This window comes from Acinonyx jubatus, chromosome B4 (genome assembly GCF_027475565.1).
Source record: "Acinonyx jubatus isolate Ajub_Pintada_27869175 chromosome B4, VMU_Ajub_asm_v1.0, whole genome shotgun sequence".
Classification (NCBI taxonomy): Eukaryota; Metazoa; Chordata; class Mammalia; order Carnivora; family Felidae; genus Acinonyx; species Acinonyx jubatus.
This window is the reverse complement of record NC_069387.1, coordinates 78,231,198-78,257,491: the sequence shown is the minus strand read 5'-3', so window position 1 is coordinate 78,257,491 and position 26,294 is coordinate 78,231,198. Positions and strand designations below refer to the sequence as shown.

The following is a 26,294-nucleotide window of genomic DNA, read 5'->3' as shown; positions in this document are numbered from 1 at the left end:
TATTGAAGCAATTTATCCTGGCTAAATGTGATATAAATCTGTGTACACCTATGTACATACAGGCTCCCTTCCATTACAGCAATGCTGCAGCATCAGTTTCCTTCATAGTTAGACCCTGTTCCTATCACCCTGAAAGATGACTAAGAAGCCCTTTTTGTTTTATGGGGCACCCCACAATTTTGAACACTGATTAGTTGTGGAATTACTGATCAGACTACCAGAAATACTGGTTTCCAACCCCAGAGTGAGTCTTAAGAGAGTAGAAGAGATGTTACCTAGCTACCCTCTGAGTTTTAAACATGCTTTTCTGATTACCAAATTCAGTCCAGCATTTTAACATTTTATTTTAATGCAGACCTGAGTGAGGTTAACTCTGACCTTTTGATTTTGGTTACAGTTCTGAAGTTGTTTCTAGGCATATTCAAATTCTTCTTCTTCCTCTTTCATCTTCCCTTGTTAATATTCTTTCTTGTAGAAGGATGTTCAAAAATGTCCTTTAGGAGTTTATTCTATGAAGACTATTTTTATGCCCTTCCCCCCACCCCTTCAAAACACTGTTTATCTTTTAGGAATATTTTCCCTAGGATTTGCATTTCTCATCCTTATCTACCTCCACCTCTATTTTTATTCCTGGTTGGGAAATGAGAAATTTTCCCAACGCATTCATATTGGAATTATTGTTCTTTGACAAGGAATGTCTATCAACATTTCAAGAGTTTAGCCTCAATAATTAAAAAACAACAACAGTGTAAGCCCTGTTAAATTCTTCAGAGAAATAGAGAGGATGGATGGTGATGCCTTTTAGTGCCATTTCTTTTATCCCCTGCAGCAGCACACATCTGTTGGCTGCAACAGAGCAGCCCAAGAACTCTGGCCGAGAGCAGCACAAACAGCCGGAACATATTCACCCAGTAAACCCCCAAAGAGTCGACATTTGTTTTATTGCTGCTTTTAAAAACCTAGCCATAAATAGAATTAGAGGGGGAAGGGCACCGATATTTCTCCATTTGCCACAGACGATTGGTGGGGGGAGAAGGAGGCTCCCAGTGGGGAGAGAAGGTTTTTATTTTTATTTTTTTATTAATGAAAATCATTTCCCGTGTAGCCCAATAGGATGGGTGCTTTGTTTTCTTTGGCAATAATCTGGGATAAACGGCCCTTGCCAACAGTCTCGTAGTTTATACACCAGGGAGCCAGATTATAGCCCTGTAAAATGGAGCACCCCTCCTATAATCCCTTAATTAATTAAATGACAAATTTTGGTCTTCTCTAGTTCAGAAATATGGCTTCCGCATCGAATGTTCTGTGGATTTATTGACATAGGGAACTGCACTGGTTGTAATTCAGTAGACTAGAGGAGTGTGTTATATACTGTAGCAGAAAGAGGGAAAATCTAGCAAAAGGTCTGAAATTCCTTGACTATTGAGGTCTAAATTTTTCTAATTAAAAGTTTCAGTTGAGGCGCGGTAGATCATATGCCACCTGTCTAACGGGTCTCCCCAAAGTAGCCTGTGTTTATAGCTTTGATAGACAGCATTCTTGGAGCACCTGTTTCTAGGCTTGATATTTTTGAAGCACTTTTTTTTTTTTTAACTCCAGCGTATTTAACATAACTTTTCCCCCTGCCTCCCCCTCCTCAGCTCCGCTCTGCTATATGAAATATGGGAGACGACAGACCGTTTGTGTGCAATGCCCCGGGCTGTGGACAGGTACGTTTACAATATACTTTATTGTGAATGTCTCGTTGTGAATCAAAGTGGCTGTTTTATCACTAAGGCAAAGAGTTTAAAGCCGGTATTTTACGTGATCACTGGAGGTAATCAGATCAGAGGATTTGCAGTGTGTAAATCCATGTTATGAGGAAGTGTAGGCACTCTACCGTAATGAAATCTGCCTTGCTCTCTTTCATATTGTTATTCTACTGGTGTTTGTTTCCCGACACACAGTGTTGGGGAATACATGTTGCTCTCTCCTCCTTTATAAAGCTATCCATCTAAATACAAAACAAGTTTAGAAATATCTTTTCCTCAACCTTCAATGGATATAAAAGTCTGCTTAACATTTAGAATAGGCAGCCGAGAATGTACCCGTTCACTGTGAACCACAATTTGCTGGAATCTGTTGGATTTTTTAAAGAAGAAAAAAAAAAAGTTTCTTTGGACTGTTGATCCAGAAAATCATTGCTGGTAGCTAAGGCAGATATCTGTCTATGTAGGGAAGGCAAATCCAGTGTAGAACCTGAGATGTCGCAGCAATATATAAACTACGAGATTTCTTAGTCATTTTCCCTCTCTTATGCCATGAAATGCCTTGTGCTGTTCGTCAGCTGCCATGTTATTTGCATATGTGTACATTTTGTGTCAGATATTTTTCATTATATAATTTTTTAATAAAGTAATTTTGTTGAAGTTGCCTTTTTTTTTCTTCTTCCCCATTTTGCACCTTCTTAACTCTTCTTCCTAGACCCTTCCCTACTGCCATGTTCCACAAAGGATGAAGAAAGGAATACAAAGAAAGTTTTATCTGCCTTCATGAATTGATTTTATGGAACCTGAAGGTTGAATTTCTGTTCAGTTAGGAATATGCCATGTGACTGCCCAGTGACACTTACTGGTGGTATGTGAGATTGCAGACTAGTTCTATTAAACATTGTAAATACTTATACAAAAAGAGAGAGTTAAGTTCCAGAGATTCCTAGGAATTGGAATTTGAGAGGTGAATGAGATGGGGGTGGTGACAAGGAATGGGCAGAAGGATGATTCCACATTCCAGTAAATGCTGAAAATTTCAGAGAAGACTAAAAAAGCCATTATATTCTGAAGTATTCAGCATCATAGGGTATATTTCCTTCCTTGTCAGAGTTTTCAACTTTATTGTTGGTTGGATGTTTTCCCCGTGTGATTTATGTTTTATTCTTTTACAATAGAAGCCACCTGAGAAATCAGGATAAATTTGTTTCCATTTTCAAACAGCTGTATTAGAATATATATCTGAACTTGATCCCTCCAGATTTTTGTGTGTGGATGTGTTGATAGCAGTAGTTACTGTGATTTCCATAATTGATACCTGGGACCCTTTTCACTTATCTCCCTTTAAAAATCTGCATTTTTGGTGAAAAGAGTTATTTTTCTCATACTTACATTTATTTTTCTTTGTTCATGGCGTAAGCTACTCAGTGCCCCTCTTATATGTTGTATGCTGAAAACCACCTAGACAAGGACTTAAAGAAATTAAAATGGAAAATCATCTCTTAAGCTCTCGGAAGAAGAAAGGTTTAAATAGGTTTCTTCAGACTGTCTATCAGAAAAGAGTAGTTTTCACTGAAATTTGAGATCCCAGATGGTTTTGTGTTTGTTTGTTTCTTTTTGTTTTGCATTTTTTGGACTAGAGGTGGTAAAAACAGTAGGACTTTTTACTTTGGTTCCTTTTGTATTGTTGGGTACTGTTTATCATAAGCCTTTTCCTTCCCCTATTCTTCCTCCCATTTCTGAACTGTCTGCTGGTATTTTGGTTGTTAGGACTCATTATAACCTCTAGTATAAGTCCCAAAGGCTTTTTTTCCCTTTAGTGGATATGGTACTCAGGGAGATGAGTATCTTCTTTTGGATTCAAGGTACTTGTTTCATACAAAAGCATAGAAAACTACGGCTTAAGTCTATGAAGGTAACTCCTTTGCATGTCAGAACTTTATGGTTAGGTAAAATTGTAGTTCTTTAGTTATATTTAGTCTTATTCCAAGTTTCTCCCAATATCTAAGTAAAATTTAACTCTAGGATCTCTGCAAGACTCACTTTACTGTGATTGCTTTCTATTATATGAAATAGTGGAAATCTGGCAGAGAAGATAAATTTGGGAAAGCGAACTACCCATGGCCTGTCATCCAACTTCCTTATATCCCTTGAAAATGGTTTCATCCTGGAGCCCCTTTGAGGCCTTCAAGCTATGTATAATCCTCTGTCATTGATTCAAATTTTTTATTCCAGAAATGGTAGAATAATAACTTTTTTAAAAGGCTATGTAAATTCCAGGACTGGCGATAAGGATCATGATAATTTTTACAAGACACAGTTTGGAACTTACTGCCATAGAAGCCTCAAAAATCGGTGGCTCCGGTATACCACTTAGCGGAAGAAGGAATGAAAGCAAATTACAATGCAAGAGACTGATCCGTAAAAAACCAACCAACAGATGAAAACTATATGAATCTTGCATTATTTCAATATCTGTTCTGTGCCCGGACTTTACCCAATGGGCCCTAAACTCAGAAATCATCTTACGCCTTAATATTAAGGGAAGGTGAAAGGAAAATTTACCTAAAATAGACTAGTGGATTATGCTCTCCACCATATAATCAAAACCACTGGGCTTTCAATGGATACGTAAACATGTTTTGGTTGCTAGGTCTTTAATGGCTGTTATTTTTGGATTCTGTTCATGATCCACTTCCCAACAGTAAGTCTGATGTGACACAGCTGAATTCTAAATATGCTGCATGTACTTTTTTTAAAAAAGATGGCTGCTGAAGGTTGTGTTCTCTGCATTCTTGTCTGAAAAGACAGATGAGAGGGTGTTTTGAGCCCTTTCATTTCTGTTCTCCTGTTGAGACCGTGTTTCTCTTGAGGCCTAATCACTCTCATGAAGAGGAACTTAGGGAAACCAATATTCTTGCTAATACCTCTCTATGGAATGTGGTAGCAGGAGTAGTTAATAGAGCTGCCTCCAGAGAATGGGTTAGTGTTGTTAAGGCAACAGTACCCCAGATACCCTGTGGCAAAGGGTTGGTTGAATTTGAGTGGTTTGGGTTTTTGAAATGTTTATAAGATAGCATCTAATTAAAACCATTCTGACCATAAAATGGCTTTGCTTCTGTTATTAAAATAATAAAAGTTTCTTTGGTGCTGAATTTAGGTAGTCTTTTAAGTTTTTTTTTCTTTTAATTTTTTTTAATGTTTATTCATTTTTGAGAGAGAGAGAGAGAGAAAAACAGTGTGAGTGGGGAGGGGCAGAGAGAGAGGGAGACACAGAACTCACAGGCTCCAGGCTCTGAGCTGTCAGCACAGACAGAGCCCGACGTGGGGCTCTGCGTGGGGCTGGAACCCACAAACCGAGAGATCATGACCTGAGCTACTCAGGCGCCCCAGTCTTTTAAGTTTTTGATGCTTTGAGAGACATTTTTATTTAAAGATGGATTGTAAAGTTGTTTTATTTTATGTGCAAGCAGAAACAATTACAGTTGACCCTTGAACAGTGAAGGGGTTAGGAACACCCGTGGGGAGTTGAAAATCTGCATACAACTTTTGACTCCCCCAAAAACTTAACTACTAATAGCTTACTGTTGACCTAAAGCCTTACCGATAACATAAATGGTTGATTAACTCATATTTTGTATGTTATATGTACTGTATGCTGTATTCTCACAATCGAGTAAGCAGAGAAAAGAAAATGTTATTAGGGAAATTGTAAGGTAGAAAAAATTTACAGCATTGTACTATGTTTATCAAATGGACCTGCCCAGTTCACACCCGTGTCATTCGAAGGTCAGCTGTACTATGTTTTTGACAGTAATCTTGGATTTGTAAATGCAGTTAGATAACTTATCTTTTAGACGTTTTTTGTCCAGTTTTTATTACTAGAAGTCAACAAATTCCATATTCCCATACCTCCCTCTCTGGAACATGACACTGTTTTACAGTACAAATTACACAGATTTCAGTAGTCCTTCTGGTTATCATAACAAAGCCTTTGAGCAGAAGCTGATCATATAAGCTTATTACTTAGAATGTCTATTTCCTTAAGAACAGGAACACATTTCCTCGGAGGAGATACTTCTAATGCACAGTATCATCCCATTATTAGCCACTGAGAAAGATTTCTGTCATAACCAACTCTGTATCAACTCTGTCCTTTTAAGGACAAATCTTTTGATTGTTTCTCTGTCCAGTGTGACCTGATCAGCTCTTGTTATTTTTTTTCCCCTACGGATGTGTCCTACCAGATCTTTTCTTCTCCCAGAGGACATTTAGGTACAGGTTGAGGTTCTGTTCATATCTGAGACCTGAAACACATAACTAGCTCATAGACCTCCAGGGCCTGCTTTCCCTTTCTAAGGCCAAGAATAGCAATAGAGCCCTAGTTGTGGTGGGATTGAGGGCAGCTTCTTGTACCTCCTTATCTTGTCATATAATAGGAATAATGTTTATGGTGCTGTAGTCCTGGCTTCACTTGGCATTTAACCAACCTCCAGTGCTGTTTATTGCTTCGTATCCTCTGCCTCCATGAACATTATCCCTTAAATCTCTATTGCTTTGTAATATATGAGGCAACAAATAGCTTCTATGATTGGTTAAATGCCGGCATACTACAAAGGTATATGTTTTATTGCCTATGTAACACAAATCTATAGAGACTTTTTCTGTTATCCCAGCCCTCCCTTTAAATGGACCATACTGGTACTATGGGACTCTGGATTTTTAATTCTATCCTTTTGGCATGTTTCCCTATTACCTGGCATTGACACAAAAGAAAAGAAGGAAAATGGGTTGGTGCTGGTTACTAATTCTTTATGTTAGGGGAGCATCTTGAATTAGAGAATAACAAGGAAAGAAATGGCTGGTTAGGTAAACCCCATTTATGGTGGTACGTACCATATTTACATGCTTCGACAGGTGAGGGCAATTTCAGGCAGACAGATAAGCCTTTCTTCCTCACCCCCTGCCAAGAGTTTAAAAAAATTCAAATTTTTATTTAATAATTCATATTTCATTCAATAATTCATCCAGTTCCCATCTGGTAAGAGTGCCTGCATGCTGTCAGGCAGCTGAAAATACACTGCATTATACACAATTAGGCCAAATGCTAACCTTGTTTTTTGTAATAATATGTTGATTTTGCAATAACTTTCAGTCCACTCTGACTATGCTGCAGTTTTATGTAGCCTTGTGATGGAAGTAGACCACCATTTTGCATTGTGTAGACAAAATTGGGACTGGGGTTTTTAAAACTATAAATGTATTAAGAGCAAGGAATCCAACCTGTTTTTAACGTCAGATCTGGCACTCTTGACGCTTGCCCTTAGAAACGTGTGGTTGATTATTTTAGGTTTTCGTATTACAGTTATTGTTACGTTACTAAGAACATGGTAGATTAAAAGCATCCCTGCTCCAGTTTGCCGAGGGGGGTGGGGGGGGTGGGGGGGGGGGGGAGAGGCTGTATGAACCTAATTAGAGCTATACCCAGGAAATGAAGATGAAATTTTTCAGTTATTCACTCTTGTTTTCCTTGGGTATGACTTAATATTTGGAATGGGAGCCCAGAAGCTGTTCTCAGAGCATTCCTGGTGGAAAAAAAATAAAATCCAGTATCTTTGTATCTCCGTTCTTCCTAAATCAGGAGAGAGGCTGTTTGTTAGTCCCTTCTTTCACAAACTGCCTTCTGTCTCTGGGAGCCTGTCCTTCGTTAGTCCCTCTTTTGCCACCCCTGCAAAACCACATATAGCTAGGTTGTTAACTTGCAAGATATTGTCATCGTTGTGTAGAATTCATCATTCTTTTATCAAATACTCTTCCAGCTAATGCGGCAGATTGAAGAACAGCCAGAGTGTTCCCTCTTTCTGGTTAGTGTGTTTCTTTAATGCAGATTGACTTGCTCAGCAGTCGCATTTTGTCTGAAGCCCTTGTTAGGGCCTACTCTGTATGTGGATTCATAACACATCTGTGTGTACATCTACAGTGCTGTATAAATAATAATAAGTAATCACCAGATGGCCTATAACTGCTCCTCTGGACCCGCTGGGTCTCTTGAAGCTGTTAGTAAAGTCTTCTGGCGTTTTGCTGGGGAAAACTTGTCATAGATTTATTTCTAAAAAAATTCAAACTCACAACTGGGTGTTTAGGACTAGATATTGCTGTCTGTGTTGTAAATATTTAACAGGCTTTGTACAATGACAAGTAAAAGCGCCATTACTAACCACACACGGTGGCTGTGGAGCTCTTCTTCCCTCCCGGCCATTTAGAAAAAGGAAACGAAATGCCGATAAATTGTGCATTATGAACACGGTGCAAGAGATGCTGTCTGGAAGCTCTTTCATAGGAGAGGAAAGAGAACCTCAGTGTTCTGCTCAAAGGATGGAACCGGACAAACTTAAGCTTTTTAACCATATGCCAGTGACTTCTATTAAAACACAATGTCCTTTTTCAATGGGACTTGCAGTACAAGAAAAACCCCTTCATCTGGAGTTAGGGAAGAGCCAAGTCTTGATCTTAATTGAGTCTTTATAGCCAAATGATAAGCCCCTTTGAAAGGGTTACAGTTGCAAGTATTAGTAAACACTTAGCTAAATTTATATCTAAAAATGTAAGATACTTATTGTTTGCCAGTATTATTTATAAAGCAGAATGCCTTTATTTTTGTCCTTTTTTTCATTTGTTTTTGTCGAAAGGGTTATATATTTTGCTCTTGGGGAAAAAAGTCTTATTCTGATTTTCTGCTTATAAATTTCTGTGCTATATTTCGCAATTGCTATTACCCTTGCTCCAGTACCTATTTCAGGGTACTTGCTCAGAACAGCAATGCATATTTTAAATAAAAATAGAACTGATTGTCTCTAAATTTTAATGTTTTAAAATCTTTGTTTGTCATAAGATAAAAAAGGTTTCGCACAGAAATTGCTTATCTTAACTCTCAAGCCTAGTTTTCTTTTGTCTGTTGAGGGTCGAATCTATTTAACTATAGAGGGACTGTCCTATAAATCATAGCACATGGCCGTTACTTTCAACTTAGGATACATAGAAAGCTTTTCTCTTTTAAAATCTCATCTTGAAGAAGTGACATACAAATTGTGAGGGAGGAATGCTGCTATTAATAGTTTATTGTGGATATATTTTGTTTCTTAAATCCCTCAGAAAATTTTCAGGCTAAGGATAAGATTTCACGGAGGTAAACATTGTGGAGAAAAGATGGAAGCTTTGCGGTTTATCTCTTTGTAACGGCACCTTTGTGTTTTTACTTTGAAATTTCTTTGTGCAGGGAAATATACCACCTAAGATTGTGCTTTGGTAAGAATCTGGCCTATTTGCAATTGTCATGTGAAAGTACAGAGAGAATGAGAATGAATTTTGAAATTAGCCCATTCCCAGTCTGGCACGCCATGTGCCCTGTGTGGCTGCTGATCCTGCCGGCAGATTGAAGAGCTGAACCAACTTCTGCTCTAAAGACTAAAATTGCCAGCCATCATTCCAGCTCTTAAATCTTGTTCACATCGATGATGTCAGATTTTGAGCAAACATAGTTCTGTCTTTAGATCCCAGGAGGAATCTGCAATTCCCTGGGTGTAAGGAAAGAGTTCTTCCTTTTTGCCTTTGAAAAACTTGAGTAGCTCTGCAGGGAAAGTCAGCAGAATAAATCTGCAGCCTGGCCGTGTCCTTTGAGTCATTGTAGAAAGCTGAGTGCTCTGCTCGGCATTCAGCAGATTGGCTGTCAGAGTTGCAGCTCCGCTTATCAAAGACATAGTCTCTCGAAGAGCCTCCGGAGAGAATCATCCTGTGGCAAAAGGAACGCCTCCTTTCTCCTCCCAGGGGTCATATCTTCTTTTGATACTGGGCAATTATCCCTTGATTTTCCTGAAAAAAGACCTCAATTTACCATAAAGATTGGCGCGAGCACAGGTTGCAGACTTGGTTACAATGACAGCTCTGATTTCTTAGCCACAGGGAGAGGCATCAGGGTGACACTTGTAAGTATGCCAGAGGCTTAATGCTGGTGATTTTTCTGCCAAGTATCTCAGTACCCCTTATAAACTTGGTTTCTCTTCTCTTTCTCTGAGGGAGAAAACATTTGTTTTAGTTTTTGCATACCAGTCAGTAAAAGTGATGTGAGAGTTGTCTCTCTCTCCTTCACTCACTTCCTCAAGCCTCTTTCCTTGTCTTCAGTTATCATCGTTTATTTTGAGATCAAGCTCTGTAGTTTCATCAAGCTCCATAGTCTCATTTTTTACTTTTTGCCTTCTTCTTGTATAGCTTATCTTGGTTGTTACTAGTCATTGTACCTGGCGGGGATTATTAAGCAGTGCTTCCTCTAATTAAAAAAAAAAAAAATAGACTTTATTCTTTCGATCAGTTTTACATTTACATTTACAAAAAATTGGGTGGAAAGTATTGGAGTTCTCCGCTACCATATCTTGTATTAGTGTGGTACATGTATTACAACTGATGAGCCAATGTTGATACATTAATATTAACTAAAGTCCATAATCTACATTAGAGTTTAATCTTTGTGTTGTACATTCTGTGGGTTTTGACAAATGTATAATAATATGTACTCACCATTACAGTATCATACAGGATAGTTTAATTGGCCTAAAAAATCCCCTGTGTTCTATCTATTCATCCCTCCCCACTCCTACCTCCAACCCTTGGTAACCACTGATCTTTTTACTGTCTCCGTAGTTTTGCCTTTTCCAGAATGCCCTATAATTAGAATCATGCAGTCCTCTAATTCTTTAAAGTTGTGAACAGATAAGGGTGCCTGGCTGGCTCAGTCGGCGGAGTGTGTGACTCTTGATCTTGGGGTTATAAGTTCGAGACCCACATTGGGTGTAGAGATTACTTTTTAAAAAATCTTAAAAAAAATAGTTGTGGGTAGATAACCCTACAGTTAGGAATAGCTGGGGAAAGGAGGAGAGAAAATTAAACATTTGAGGTCACAGCTCCAAGGTCCCTCTAAAAGTCCCGAGAATCTCTCCAGGAAGATGAAAGTGGCAGCCTTTCTTCTCTACTGGGAGTTTCTCTGATGTTAAAAGATTTGGCTTGCCTAGTGACTGTTCTACTGGTTCTATGTGTTGGGAGCAAAAAAGGATAGGATGAACATTGAATGGGCTGTATGTATCTGGAGAGTCCCGGTGTTAGGTCTGAGCAAAGCAAGAGGAAGTAGAGCCCATGATCCCTTTTCCTTTGAGGTTGAGGACAATAAAGTCTCCTTTCCGTTGCTCCCATGGGCAGCCTTATATGTGACTAAAGAAAATCAGTGCAATTTAAAGGTAAATAAGAAAGACTCCCTGTCTAAAAGTAATCCTCTATACTTCTACATTAGTTAAAGATTCATAACGAATAAGTTATTAGAAAAGTAGATAGGGAGCTGTCATTGGCACTTTAGTATAAATCAGTTTAATCATAGATGTAGTACTGGCTACATAAACGAGGAGAAGGTTTTATCTGGGTTAAGGGATAGTGGATGAGGACTGGCTTAGGTGGAATGGTTCTTGAGCAAAGGAGACATGGCAACTTTTGAGGATGTCAAAGATAAACATGTATTTCTTAGTTTTGTTTTGGGCTATCTCAGCTTCCTTCTACTGGAAGATAGTTGAGAAGTATAAATCTTAAGAAGGACACTAATGAACACTAGAAGCAACTTAATTAAATCTCTTTGGCTAGAAAGAGAGACATTTCCTCCTTTTCCTGTTCTGGAAAATTTATATTGATAAAATATGGGGGAAGGAGAGTGACCTGATTTCTCTAGTTCTAAGATTCAAGTTTCCTATCTACTTAGAATTCCAACTTCCTGGTATTGGGTAAGATCTCTTTTCATAAAAATAGTGACTCTACACCTTCTACGTTTGGCTCCACATGAGAATCTTCCAGCTTTGGCCTCAGTGCTAATTTAGTTATCCTGCTTGTTGAACTGAACTGACTCTGTGGTAAAGTGAACATTAGCCTAGGGAAGGCTCTATAACGTGATGTTGGGGATTAATATCTGAGTGCAGAGCAACAGATACATGTATACATGTACATACATACACAATTTAGAGGACATGTTGTGTCTGTATGATACGGAAAATTATATTCCACCCAAGGATCATATGGGGGGAATGGGAGAGGACAAAATACAAAGAAAATTATTTAACTTTATCAATGTAATAATAATAACAGCAATAGCAGTATACAATAGCTAACTGAGCTCTTATGTACTGTGCAAAAAGTGCTTTTATAGATATTATTTAACCCTAGAGATCCCCTGAAGGAGGATATAATATCCCTATTGTACAGATGAGAAAACTAAGGCTCAGAGAGACTGAATAACTCAGATGAGGTCACACGATATTTTGTGTGACCAGATAGATTCCAGACTGGCACTCTTTAACTACTAGGCTAAAGTGGCTTCTTATTATTCTCCTTGTACATGTAAATATACCCATCTAGCATAGGGGGAAAAAAGAGAGAGAGAGAGAGAGAGAGAGAGAGAGAGAGAATAAGCAGTAATTTTTTGGCAAATGGTCCCAGTGCAATCAGTTAAGTAAGTCCTGACAACAGGTTATTACTGATCTAGGCATTTGGCTGCTATGCCAGAGAGAGCTGGGTCTACAACTGTACAAAAAGATAAGAATTCTTACTCAGATGAAGAGACCTCTCTGCAGCCGCATGAGCCTTAATCTGTAATGGTTTTTTATTTGCCTGGGAATGCTGCTGAGATGTGATGAACTCTCTGTGAGGTAAACAACCACTGTTGTGTAGCAGGGACATGATTTTAAGATGAGAAAGAAAACAGATTCTTGACCAACCAGAAAGGTAGAACTAGAAAACTGGGACCTCAAAATCATAGTTTCGGCATCCTCCACTGATAGGCCCTAAAGAAGCATTGTGGTGTCGTCTTTGTGAATTCTCTGTTGGCTCACTTCCTGATTCATATTCCCTTCTTCTCAATCTTAGTTTTATGTCTGTAAAGCTCCCCAGTACACATGATGCTGTCTGGGTGTCTTGCTTTGTGTAGTGTCATGTAGTGGTGGGGCTTCGGTTATAGTGGCTGCCATACTGATTGGTGACAAGAGGAAATGTGACTAAGGTGGAACTAGGATATGGTTAGAAGTTTGTTAACGGTGCAGTGAGATGTGTATTCTGCTTGGTGATTGCCAGCTTGTTTATTCTCTGAAGTTTTTGGCATATAGCTGCATGGAGGGTCTTACCTGTTGAATAATAATAAAATTCTTCTCTACTCAGATCTTACATCCTCCTCTTTGATTTCATAGCACTTCCAGACATCTAGTCTTTGCATTTCCATTGTGGTGTATTAACGCAGGGGATATCTCATTTTTCATTGGAAGTGAAAATCTGTGGCTAAGTAGATGTATGGAAATATTTACATGAAATGATTTGTGATAAAAATGTGTGGAAGTACACATAAAGGACTGAAAGAGGTTGGAGAGTCTCATGGTTGATATTTATAGTAAAAGAATTCTTTGTATGTTTTGTCTGAATGTCTTTTTATTTTACTGGAAAGTTGCTTAAAATATACATTTTCCTTCTTGATTCTGATAATGATTCATTGTATAACTGTGGACTGTGTGAAACTCTGTGTTCAACTGTAGAAAATATCTGACTGAAGTCTTGTCTTTTCTACTTCTGCCTAAGAAGTCAAATTCTTGGCTTCAGAGCTGAGAATGCCTTATTGGGCAAGTTACAGACTACTAAAGTGATCACTCTAGGGGTCAGAGATCTCATTTGTTTATTTTGCTGGATGCCTCTGACAGGCCAGTTAGTTGTATGCATGCACTTCTGTGTGTGTTTGTGTGTGTGTGTGTCTGTCTTGTCTGTGTCCCGCCTGGAGTTCCTATAAAACCATAATTGCAGAGAAAAGGTGATTCAAAGCAGCAACCTATCAGAGACTCTAAGCTGGACTCTAAGCTTGAACAGGTTATCAGACAGACAGTGGCAGCTTAATAGGATAGATGGATGAATTTTTTTTTTTAAAGGCCTGCATTTTAATACTGAGCCTCAGTTACTTTGTTTTTGTGTCTGTTCTCAAGATCACTGACTGGGAAAAAGACAAATAAATTCGTTTACCGGCATGAGTTACTTGAATCAAGTAAAAAAATTTGTTGATGTAGTTGTAAAGATCTCGGTTGTGGTATCGAAGGTGGAGTTTGCTCTCTAATACCAGAGTGAGCAGATAGTATTAGAGACATTTGTCACTTCAGCGAACATCATTTCTCTGTACACAGTGACAATCTGTGTGTATTAATTTTTTACACTGTATTATGTTCATGACTTCAGACATTTGCCATTTTGTTTCAGTTTGAGGTATTTCTTAGGACTAAGAAAGAGACTGTAGTCCACTTCGGCTGTATTGGGAGGGGACAGTAAAAGTAGTTACTCTAAACTTCTTAGGGGTCTGTGGGGCACCTGGGTGGCTCAGTCAGTTAAGCATCTGACTTTGCCTCAGGTCATGATCTCACAGTTCATGGGTTCAAGCCCCATGTCGGGGGCTGTGTGCTGACAGCTCAGAGCCTGGAGCCTGCTTTGGATTCTGTGTCTCCTGCTCTCTCTGCCCTTCCCCACTCATGCTGTGTGTGTGTGTGTCTGTGTGTGTGTGTCCCTCTCTCAAAAATAAATAAAAATCATTAAAAAATTTAAAAGTAAGTAAATAAAAGTTTCAGGGGTCTAGGTGTCTAAATTTGTTTTATAAGGCACTATATTAGATTCAGTTTAGCTATTTAGCTATTCCCTCTTCAGCCTTTCCTTTTCTTTCCTTCTAATTTTTACCTAGATAATGCAAAAGTGGAGACTTTATTTGAGCATTCTTTCACTTTATATGCATTTGAAACCACAGCCAGACACCCTCCTTATGGAGGCTTGTACTTTCAGTTCTGCACATGTGACCACTCAGAGGAGAAAGCGTAGTGTGCACATAATGCAGCAGCTCTTGGCAGAGCAGTGGTTAAAGGTTTGAACGTATTCCTTGTTGGCTATTTTCTTAGTCCTAAGGGAGGCATTTTGCTCCTCCATAGACAGTAATCAGCTTGTCAGAGTCGAATGACTTTTTGTTTTTTCTTTATCTAGTAAAATGCAGTGGGCTAAGTCTTTCTGGGAAGCAATTTCTTCCTCCACCGCATGAACAGAAGGTCGTGGATGCTGTCTCTGAAACAAAGGGGAAGTGGTGATAGAAAAATCAGCGGCTAGGGCATAATTGGACTGGAGCTCTGTCAAAGAGACAACAGTTCTTGCTTGGAAGCTGGACTTTCTGCTATGCTGTGCTTTTCTGTTTTAACATTAGAATAATCAGCAATGAGTACTTCAGGCTTAATTTTTCAGGCTCTTTTCTGAGCCCTCTGAGAAGAAGCATGCTTCAAACTATTTATTTTTCCTTCATCGTTTTCAACTTTTTTCAGGCTTTATTTTTATTTAATTAAAAAATGGTTTTTTTTTTTTGTTTTGTTTTGTTTTGTTTGTTTTTTTTTGTCTGTTTTTTTTGTTTGTTTTTGAGAGAGAGAGTGTGTGCACATAGGAGGGGCAGAGAGAGAGAGGGAGAGAGAGAATCCCAAGCTGGCTCCACCCTGTCAGCTCAGAGCCCATTGTTGGGCTCAATCTCATGAACCATGAGATCATGACCTAAGCTAAAATCAAGAGTCGGACACTTAACTGACTGAGCCTCTCACGTACCCCTAAGGCTTTATTTTTTTAGAGCTGTTGTAGGTCACAGCAAAATTGAGGGGAAGGTATAGAGATTCCCCATATATTCCCTGCCCCCACAGCATCCTCCAGCTGAGTGGTACATTTGCTACGACTGATGAACCTACCCTGACATATCATTATCATACAGAGTCCATGGTTTACTTCAGGATTCACTCTTGGTATTGTACCTTTGATAGGTTTGGACAAAGGTATAATGACATGTATCCATTATTCTGTTATCATAAAATATTTTCACTGCCCTAAAAATCCTCTGTGCTATTCTTCCCCTGTCCCCCAGCAACCACTGATCTTTTTACTATCTTTACCATTTTGCCTTTTTCAGCAAGACATTGGTTGGAATCATGCAGCAGGTACCCTTTTCAGATTGGCGTCTTTCACCTAATATGCGTTAGTGATATGCACTTAAGGTTCCTCCATGTCTTTTCTTGGCTTGATACCCCATTCATTTTTGGTGCTGAATAATATTCTGTTGTCTGGACATACCACAGTTTATTTATCCATTCACCTACTGAAAGATATCGTGGTTGCTTGCAGGTTTTGGCAACTATGAGTAAAGCTGTAAACATTCATGTGTAGGTTTCTGTGTGGTCATGAGTTTTCACCTGCTTTGGATAAATACCAAAGAGCATGATTAATAGATCATATGGTTAAGAGTATGTTTACTTTTGTAAGAAACAGCCAAACTGTCATCCAAAGTGGCTATACCATTTTGCATTCCTACCAGCAATGAATGAGAGAGTTCCTACTGTTTCACACCATAATCAGCATTCAGTGTTGTTAATGATCTGGATTTTGGCCATTTGAATAGGTAGGTAGAGGTATGTCATTGTTGTTTTAATTCGTGTTTTCCTGATGACAAGTGATGTGAGACATCTTTTCATGTGCTTATTTGCCATCTGTATATCTTCTTTGGTGGACTGTCTGTCTTTGGCCCATTTTTTAATTGGGTTGTTTTTTTCATATTGAGTTTTCAGAGGGTTTTTTTGGTATGTTTTGGATATATATTTTTCTTTATCAGATGTGTCTTTTGCAAATATTTTCTCCCATTCTGTGGCTTGAGTTCTCATTCTCTTGATATTGGCTTTCACAGAGCAGAAGTTTTTAATTTTAACAAGTCCAGCTTATCAATTATTTCTTTCATGAATTGTATGCCTTTGGTATATCTAAAAAGTTTATTACCAAATCCAAGATTACCTAAATTTTGTATGTTATCTTGTAGGAGTTTTATAATTTTTTTAATGTCTATTTGTTTGTTTACTTACTTATGTTTATTTATTTTTGAGAGATAGAGAACAGGGGAAGGACAGAGAGAAGGGGAGACAGAGGATCTGAAACAGGCTCTGCACTAACAGCAGAGAGCCTGATACATGGCTCGAACTCAAGATCTATGAGATCATGACTTGAGCTGAAGTTGGACACTCAAGCAACTGAGCCACTTAGATGCACCAGGAGTTTTATAGTTTTGCCTTTTACATTTATGTCTGTGATGAAGACTGTAAGGTCTGTGTTTAGATTTTTTTTTTTTTTTTTTTTTTGTATATGAACGTCCATTTGTCTGAGCACCATTTGTTGAAAAGAGTATCTTTGCTCCATTATATTGCCTTTGTTCCTTTGTTAAAGATCAGTTGACTGTATATTTCTATGGGTCTACTTCTGGGCTCTCTATCCTGTTTCGTTGGTCTTTTTGTCTGTTCTTTCACCAATACTACATTGTCTTGATTACTGTAGCTTTAGAGTATGTTTTGAAGTTGGGTAGTGTCAATCTGTCAACATTGTCCTCCTTCAATATTGTGTTGGCTAGTGTGGGTCTTTTGCCTCTCCACTTAAACTTTAGAATTAGTTTGTTGACATCCACAAAATAATTTGCTGACATTTTGATTGGGATTGCATTGAATCTATGGATCACATTGGGAAGAATTGACATCTTGACAATATTGAAAAAACAGTTGACTGTTGTATATTAACTTTGTATCCTGCAACTTTATTGTAACTACTTATTAATTTCAGGAATTTTTTGTTGTTGTTGTTGATTCTTTTGGATTTTCTACATAATGATTATGCCATCTACCAACAAAGACAGTTTTATTTCTTCCTTCCCAATCTGTATACCTTTTATTTCCTTTTCTTGTCTTATTGCATTAGCTAGGACTTCTGGGACAGTATTGAAAAGGAGTAGTGGGAGGAAACATCCTTGTCTTGTACCTAATCTTAGTGGGAAAGCTTCGAGTTTCTCAACATTAAGTATGATGTTCGCTGTAGGTTTTTTGTAGATGTTCTTTATCAAGTTGAGGAAGTTCTTCTATATTCTTAGTTTGCTGAGAGTTTTTATCATTGGTGTAGGATTTTGTCAAATGCTTTTTTTGCACCTATTGATATGATCATGTGATTTTTCTTTAGCCTGACAGTATGATGTATTACATTAATTATTTTTTGAATGTTGAACCATCCTTGCATACCTGGGATAAATCTCACTTGATTGTGATGTATAATTCTTTTTATACATTGTTGGATTTTACTTACTTTCTTGTTGAAGATATTTGCATCCATATTCATGAGAAACATTGGTCTGTGATTTCTTGTAATATCGTTGCCTGGGTTTGGTTTTAGGGTAATGCTGTCCTCATAGAATAAGTTAGGGAGTATTCCCTCTACCTATGTCCTCTGGAGGAGATCATAGAGAATTGGTATGATTTTTTTTTTTCCTTAAATGTTTGATAGAATTCACCATTTAACCCATTTGGGCCTGGTGCTTTCTGTTTTGCAAAGTTTTAATTATTAGTTAAGTTTATTTAATAGATACAGACCTATTCAGTGTGTCTGTTTCTTCTTAATGTAAGTTCCGACAGATTGTGCCTTCTAAAAAACTGGTTCATTTCATCTAGGTTATCAGGTTTTGGGGCATAGGGTTGTACATAATATTCCTTTGCTAGCCTTTTACTGCCCATGGATAATGTTAGTAATTTGTTTTCTCTTTTTTTTTTTTTTTTTTCTGAATTAGCATAGCTAGAGATTTATTGATTTTACTGATCTTGCAAAGAATGAGTGTTGGTTTTATTGGTTTCATTTATTGATTTCTTGTTTTTATTTTCATTGATTTCTGCTCTAATTTTTAATATTTATTTTCTCTGCTTTGGATTTAATTTGCTCTTCATTCCTTAGTTTTCTAAGTAGAAGCTTAGATTATTGATTTTGGATTGCTCTTGTTTTTTAATATATCCATTCATGTTCTAAATTTCCCTCTAAGTCCTGCTTTCATGTATTCCACAAATTTCAATAAGGTGTAGTTTTAATTCCATTTAGTTCAGAATATTTTAGAATTTCTCTAGAGATTTCTCTTCTCTAACCTGTGTGTTATTTAGGGGCGCCTCACTGGTTCAGTTGGAAGAGCATGCGACTCTTGATCTCCGGGTTGTGAGTTTGATCCCCGCATTGGGTATAGAGATTACTTACATAAATAAAACTAAAAACAAAGAAGAAAAAAAAAGAAATATTATTTAATTCCAAATATTTGAGGACTTTTCATCTGTCTTTTTTGCTTTCCTTTTGATTTCTAGTTTAATTCCATTGTGGTCTAAGAGCAGAAATAGTACAGTTGCTGGGTTGTTTGTTTTTTTTTTTCGTGTTTATTTATTTATTTTGAGAGAGCGCGGGAGCACGAGTTGGGGAGGGGCAGAGAGAGAGAATCCCAAGCAGGCTCCACACTGTCAGTGCAGAGCCCAATGTGGGCCTCAATCTCACAAACCATGAGATCAGGACCTGAGCCCAAATCAAGAGTTGGACGCTGAACCAGCTGAGCCACCCAGGTGCCCCAGTTCTTTTACATTTTTTAAGGTGTGTTGTATGACCCAGAATGTGGTCTGTCTTGGTGAATGTGCCTTCCATGTGAATTTGAGAAGAATGTGTAATCTGCTATTCTTGGATGAAGTTTTCTATAGATGTCATTTTAGTTCATTGATGGCTCTGTTGAATTCATCTGTGTCTTTACTGATTTTCTGCCTGCTGGATTTGTCCATTTCTGATAGAGCAGTGTTAAAGTCTCCAACTATAATAGTAGATTCACCTATTTCTCTTTCTCATCAGTTTTGGCCTCACATATTTTGACACTCTCTTGTTGGGCACATAGGTATTAAGGATTGCTCTGTCTTGAAGTATTGACACCTTTATTACTGTGTAAGGCCCCTCTTTATTCCTGATAATGTTCCTTGCTCTGAAGTTTTCTCTCTTTGTAATTAATGTTACAATGGTATATCTTTCTCCATCCCTTTGCTCTTTATGTGTTATTTATTTATTTATTTATGTCTTTATGTCTTTATGTCTTTATGTTTAAAGTGAATTTCTTATAAACAACATGTAGTTGAGTCTTGTCTTTTGATTCACTTTGACACTCTACCAAAAACTACCATATTTGTTATGGTCATAGTTCAAGAGGCCAGAAGTCTGAAATCAAGCTATGAACAGAGTCACATTGCCTCTGGAGGCACTCAGAAGAATCCTTTCCTTGCCTCTTCCAGCTTTTGGTGGCTGCTGACATTTTTTGGCTTATGGCCACATCGATCTCTGCTTCTGTCTTCAAATTACCCTCTCCTCTTTGTGTCTCCCTTTGCCTTGCTCTTACAAGGATACTTGTGATAGCATTGAGGGCCCAGCTGCATCATCCAGGATAAGCTCTTCATATCAAAATCTTCAGTTCAGTCATCATCTAGGTTAACATTTGTGGGGACTAGCAATTAGGACACGGGCATATCTTTGGGAGCTGTTATGGGTTGAATTGTGTCCCCAAAAATTTACATGTTAAGTCCTAACCCCAAGTTAGGACTCAGAATGTGTCCTTATCTCAGAATGTATCTCAGAATGTGACCTTATTTGGAAACAGGATTGTTGTAGATATGATTAGTAATATGAGATCATACTAGAGTAGGTTGGGCCCCTAATTCAGTATAACTGATGTCCTTATAAAAAGAGGAAACCGAACACAGATATGCACCCGGGGAAGACACCATGTAAAGATTAGAGTTATGCCACTGCCAACCAAGGGACACCAGAGATTGCTAGCAAACCACCAGAAACTAGGAGGTAAGCATGGAACAGATTCTCCCTCACATCTTCAGAAGGAACCAGCCCTGCTGACACCTTGATTTCAGACTTCTGACCTATGGAATTGTGAGACAATTAATTTTCTGTTGTTTCGGGTTAGCTTTAGCAAACTAATATATGAGCCATTATAAGCCTACCACACAGTGCTTTGAAATCTTTTGCTATAGTGACTTGTTACCAAGAAGTGAGGACTAGGAGTACCAGTCTTCATTCCTCCTTGACACCCATCAGTATGCTTAATGGCCTTTATTTATCCTTTCTTTCCTCTCTTCCCTTAACAGATGGGACTGTTGTAATGTGATAGGTTAATGTGAAGGTTAATAGGATCCCATTAGCACCTCCTGGTTTTGTCTACATTCTGATATAATAGGATGGGAGGTTCTATATAATTGGAACAATTTGTTATCATTTTAGCCCACAGTCAAAAATTGAATATGGATTTTCACAAATGTCTCTGGTGAGAGACTTGGTGCACACAGAGGATCTGTTGTAAGAATAAAATTAAGGCATTTCCCTTTGTGTATTTTGCCAGGTATTTCCAACCTTGAGTTAAGACTGGGGACAGGTTTCCAGAAACTAGCCCATGAATAATTTTCTCAGTTCAGTCAGACTCTAATTAGCTTTTGTGGCTTTAGTTTAATGAAAAATATATATATTTGAGGGGGGGTGTAGGAGAGGGGGAAATGGGTGATGAGCATTGAGGAGGGCGCTTGTTGGGATGAGCACTGGGTGTTGTACGTAAGCGATGAACCACGGGAATCTACCCCTAAAACCAAGAGCACCCTGTACACCCTGTAGGTTAGCCAATTTGACAATAAATTATATTTAAAAAAAATAAAAATGAAATACTTGAATACTTAAATAGTGTTAGACACCATGCTAGATACTAGTGACAGAAAGATGTAAAAGACAAAGTATTCACTGTCTCATAGGGAAGTCAGATACGTAAAAATGTAGTTACATTGTAATATGATAAATGTAATAAAACAAATATTTGCAAGTTCAGAGAGGGCTGGTAGACATCAGGGAAGGTTTCCTGGAGGAGATGATGTTTTAACAGTTTTGAAAGATGGGCAAAAATTTGCCAAAAAAAAAAAATATAGACATATATGTATGTATGTGTGTGTGTGTGTGTGTGTGTGTGTGTGTATATATATATATATATATATATGTATGTATATGTATATATTTTTGCCAGACAGAGAAGGTAAAGAAGAATATTAGAGAAGAGTATTCCACACATAAGAGCAGACACAAAAGAAGGAGACAGCATGGTACATTCAGAGGAACTGCAGGTAGCTTGGTGATGATGCAGCATGGATTGTGATAGCAGTGGGAGATGCGGCTGGAAAGGTTGGCAGGGGCAGTTTCCCCAGCACTGATGTTGCTGCCGTATTGGATCACTACGGATAGTCGAGAAGCGTGTGGCTAAGTGTTACTGTTAGGCAGCATAGGTTGCATTCTTTTCCCCTGCCTGCCTGTGTTCTTCTAATGCAGACCTCTGTTCAGTGGCCAACATTGCAAAAAATACCTCTTATGGCTAAAAAACACATCCAAAATACAAGGAGTTTCCTGTTTGCTTGGTTTTATCTCAGGGCTTTCCAAGTCAGACACAAAGATAATCAGTCTGCTAAATGTATCAGTAAGAGGGTAAGAATTTCTGCATCAAATTAAGGTGGCAAGGCAGAATCAGTACATCTTACAAGCTTCTGGTTTATTCAAGGGACCTGCCAAACCATTTGAACCTTTGCCTATTTCTTTACTAGCCTGTAACCTCTACTGTAGTTGCTGAGGCTGTGGACAGTTAAGTTTTGATAGTTTGTTTAAAACAAAAACATAATGCTGCATTTGGGAGTTATTTTAGAGTGAGTGAGTGAGTGAGTGAAGTCTTGTAAGCTTGTCCCAATCATTGAAACACTCAGTTTTGGAGTTTTGGAGACTGAGATATCTGTATCTTTCTATCTTTTTTCCTCTCTTCCTCTTCCACCCTTGTCCTTTCCTCCCTCCCTTACCTTCTCCCTCTCTTTCTCTCTGTCTCTGTCTCTCTCCTCCAGGTTCAATTTTTTTTTTTTTTTTTTTTTTTTTGGCTGAACTGTTATAGTAATGAATTGTATAAGTCCTTAAAGGGGCAGAATTTTAGCTATTGTGGCTCTGTAGTGTCATTCGTACATGCTCTACTCAGCTCATTGTAAGCATTCAGAATGTCCTGTATTATCAAGAAGTGTTTGTTCTTTTTCCATAATGAAATTTTCAGCAGCCCAAGAGAAAAACACAGTGTCGTAGATCAGACTAACTTTGATGGTTAGGACCCACACTGTTCACACTGTATCTTGTCTTTCCCACCCATATGTAAGATCCAGGCATGACAACACTTACTGTGTGGCAAAATAGAAGATAAAAGTGTTTGATGTCTTATTCAAGGGCTCTATACCTCATAATATCCTAATAAGAATTTGGGAAGAGAGTGGAGATTGAAAAACATAAATGTGTAATGTCCAAAAGAACCTAATAGGAGTGTGTGATAATCGTTTTGACCCAAAAAGCTTTCCCTGTTTTGTTAAGAACTAAACTTTAATAGTACTCCAACTAAGGAGCTACATCTGGAAGGTAGAATACTGAAAGGTCTACCATTAGGCAAGAGCTGTGGAGAAAGCAGTCAGCCAGTCAGCCATGTAACGGACACAGGACCAAGCCCTGCTGAATTACTGCTGGGATTTCTCTGCTCCTAGGCACTGGTTCCTTAAAATTTCTGAGCATTTAATCCATCTATGTAAGTAGCCACTATCTAAAGAAAGATAATGGATCTATTGTTGTTCATTCTTTTTTTTTTTTTTTTTTAGGAAGAGAGAGCACGTGATTGGGGGAGAGTGGTAGAGGGGGAGAGAATCTTAAGCAGGCTCCACGCCCCAGCACGGAGCCCAACACAGAGCCTAACACAGGGCTCAGTCCCACGACCCTGGGAACATGACCTGAGCTGAAATCAAGAGTCAGACTCAACCGATTGTGCCACCCAGCATCTCGTTCAGTCTTAAGTAGAATTCTCAAGAGTGCCCTGGTGTTTAATACAGAGCCAGCCATTAAGTACTTGAGGGTAAAGAGCAGCCAGGAATAAGAGAAGATGTGGGTCAACCTAAAACTCCATATGTTATTGAAGAGGATCTTTAACTACCTCAGGTTTAAGAGCCTCATGACAAGGTGCTTCTCTCTTACCATTTTGTCCTTCCCTAAAGCCCAAACAGTATATTGCCAGTATTCGTAAGGAACCTTGTGGAAATAGGTGATGATGAGATGAAGTAATCTATTTGGTATGCTATGTGAAAGTGAAATGGAATTCTACATTAAGGTACAACTGATAAATATTCATGAAGATGTAGAATGAGATACTGTCTTCCATATTCCATTTCCAAGTTCCTTAAATAGAAAATGAGGAAGAATCTATCCTAAAAATCATCATGTGTTGGTTAGCAATGGTTTAAGCTGCAACTATTTCCCATAGCTTAAAACTTTGTGAACACTTGTAACGCAAGAAGTCTAGAATTAGGACTATTTGAGCAGCTAAGCCTCCCTGCCCCACCATTTTTAGCATATACCTTTTAGTCTCAAGTTTGTTGCCTCACAGTCACAGGATGAGCAAAAAAAGAAAAGAAGCAGCACCAGGAACTTTACTCTTTTAGTTTCCTTTTTATAAGGAAACAACAGCTTTCCCAGAAGTGCAGTCTTCTATCTCAATCCCCTGTGGATTTCGTGACCTAAGCTGTGTGACCGCTTTAATCTTAGCTGTATGGGAGGCTGAGGAAGGGAGTATCTGGCTTTTCAGCCTTTATAGTGGGAGGCAAGCAAGGGAGAAGGGTGTGGAATGGAGAGTGGGTTAAAAAACCAATTGTGTCTTCCTCAAACCTATTACCTCTTCCCTGTCTCTCCTCCACTACGACGACAATCCAGTGTGCAAGGCAATAATTGACAACAGTCTCTTCAGGACCAGAGAGGCCTGATAAGCCATACAGATTTCCAGTTTTAAAGTCATTGGACCCAGAATTTAGTTTATGGCCTTACTGGAAAAAAGTCACAAGGGAATATTACACTAAAAAAGAGAGATTCTGAGAAGGTGGCAGAGTAGGAAGCACCAGGAATCTGTCTCCCCTCCTAGACAACAGTTGTACTGGCAGAATCTGTCTGATGTAACTATTTGAGAATTCTAGAGTCTATAAAAGGCTTGCAATTTACAGGGGGAAAGGATTGGAAGGTAAATTATGATTAATTTTAGTCAGTTTCAGCTCAGCACAGTAGTAGCTACTCTCCCCCACCCCCAGCCAGGAGTGAGGCAGCTGTGTATGTGTTTTTGGAGCAGCTTTGCCACAGCATATGGGAGCTAAGATGGCCAGAAAGGACCCTGTCCTCCAAATATCAGATCTGTGCTCTGATCAGATCACAGATCTGATCACAGAGGTGTGGACAGAGAGGTATATAGCCATTTTTGTTGTACCTCACCTCATTGTTGCAAGCCCCTCCCCATCTGGCTGAAGTGATTTCAGGGAGTTTTAAAAGGTTGGCACCTCCCCCACTTTATTCTTCCCTTTTCCCCTGTTTGGGAGCCAGACATTAAAGACTAGCACCCTGGGGTGCCTGGGTGGCTCAGTCGGTTAAGCAGCCGACTTCAGCTCAGGTCATGATCTCACGGTCCGTGAGTTCGAGCCCCGCGTCGGGCTCTGTGCTGACAGCTCAGAGCCTGGAGCCTGTTTCGGATTCTGTGTCTCCCTCTCTCTGACCCTCCCCCATTCATGCTCTGTCTCTCTCTGTCTCAAAAATAAATAAACGCTAAAAAAAATAAATAAATAAACAAATAAATAAATAAATAAATAAATAAATAAAGACTAGCACCCTTAGAAAACAACTGCATATATAAGAAAATTAGAAAGTGACTGTGTGTGTGCAGGGAAAGGCTCAGAAAAGTTGTAAGAAGATACCAAGCTTATACCTCAGACTGATCCTCAGCACAGAAATACCCTACAACAACCAAAATCACAAAAATAATAACAAAAATCAACAAGACTTGAGGAAAGGGAAGAATCTGATTTCCAGAGTTACTACTTTATTAAATAGATTCAAATGCCCAGTGTTCGGGACACCTGGCTGGCTCAGTCAGTGCAGCATGCAGCTTTTGATCTCAGGGTTGTAAGTGTGAGCCCCACATTGGGTAAGAGATTTAAGTAAGAGATTACTTAAAAGTAAAATCTTAAAAAAATGCCGAGTGTTCAACAACAACAACAAAAAATCACAAGGCATACAAAGAAACAGCAAAATGTGGTGTATTCAAAGGAAAAAAAAGAACAGAAACTCCCTGAGAAAGACCTGATGGCAGATCCACTAGACAAAGACTTTAAAACAACTGTTTTAAAGATGTACAGAGAACTAAAGGAAGATGTGACAAAAGTTAAGAGTGTGTGAACCGTATGGAAATACCGATAAAGGTAGAGAAAACTTCAAAAGAAACCAAAAAGAAATTCTGAAACTGAAAAGTACAGTAACTGAAATGAAAAATTTACTAGAGGGATTTGAAGGTAGATATGAGCAGGCAGAAGAAAGAATCTACAAATTTGAATATAGGAGAATGGAAATTATCAAGTGTGAGGAACAGAAAGTAAGAAGATTGAAGAAAAGCAAACAGAGCCTAGAGGACCTGTGTGATAAACAAGTGGACCAGCATACACATTGTGGTAGTCCTGGAAGGAGAGAGAGAGACAG

At 38.5% G+C, this 26,294-nt stretch overlaps 2 protein-coding genes across 5 annotated transcripts in view; both read left to right on the top strand.

Moving 5' to 3' along the window:
• Nucleotides 1-26,294, top strand: part of NPFF (neuropeptide FF-amide peptide precursor) — a 131,842-nt gene that overhangs the window by 59,815 nt on the left and 45,733 nt on the right. The gene's annotated exons all lie outside the window — the stretch shown is intronic.
• The window catches only part of LOC106983090 (cyclic AMP-dependent transcription factor ATF-7), an 84,329-nt gene that overhangs the window by 17,615 nt on the left and 40,420 nt on the right, over nucleotides 1-26,294 (top strand). For 3 of the 4 annotated variants that reach the window (XM_027036282.2, XM_027036285.2, XM_053226299.1), the window contains exon 2: nucleotides 1,641-1,709. In XM_027036282.2, the coding sequence (XP_026892083.2) occupies nucleotides 1,662-1,709 (48 nt within the window). In that variant the 5' untranslated portion in view covers nucleotides 1,641-1,661. Of the gene's footprint in view, nucleotides 1-1,640; nucleotides 1,710-26,294 lie in introns of those variants that run through there. The other variant, XM_027036288.2, reaches the window with a different exon arrangement.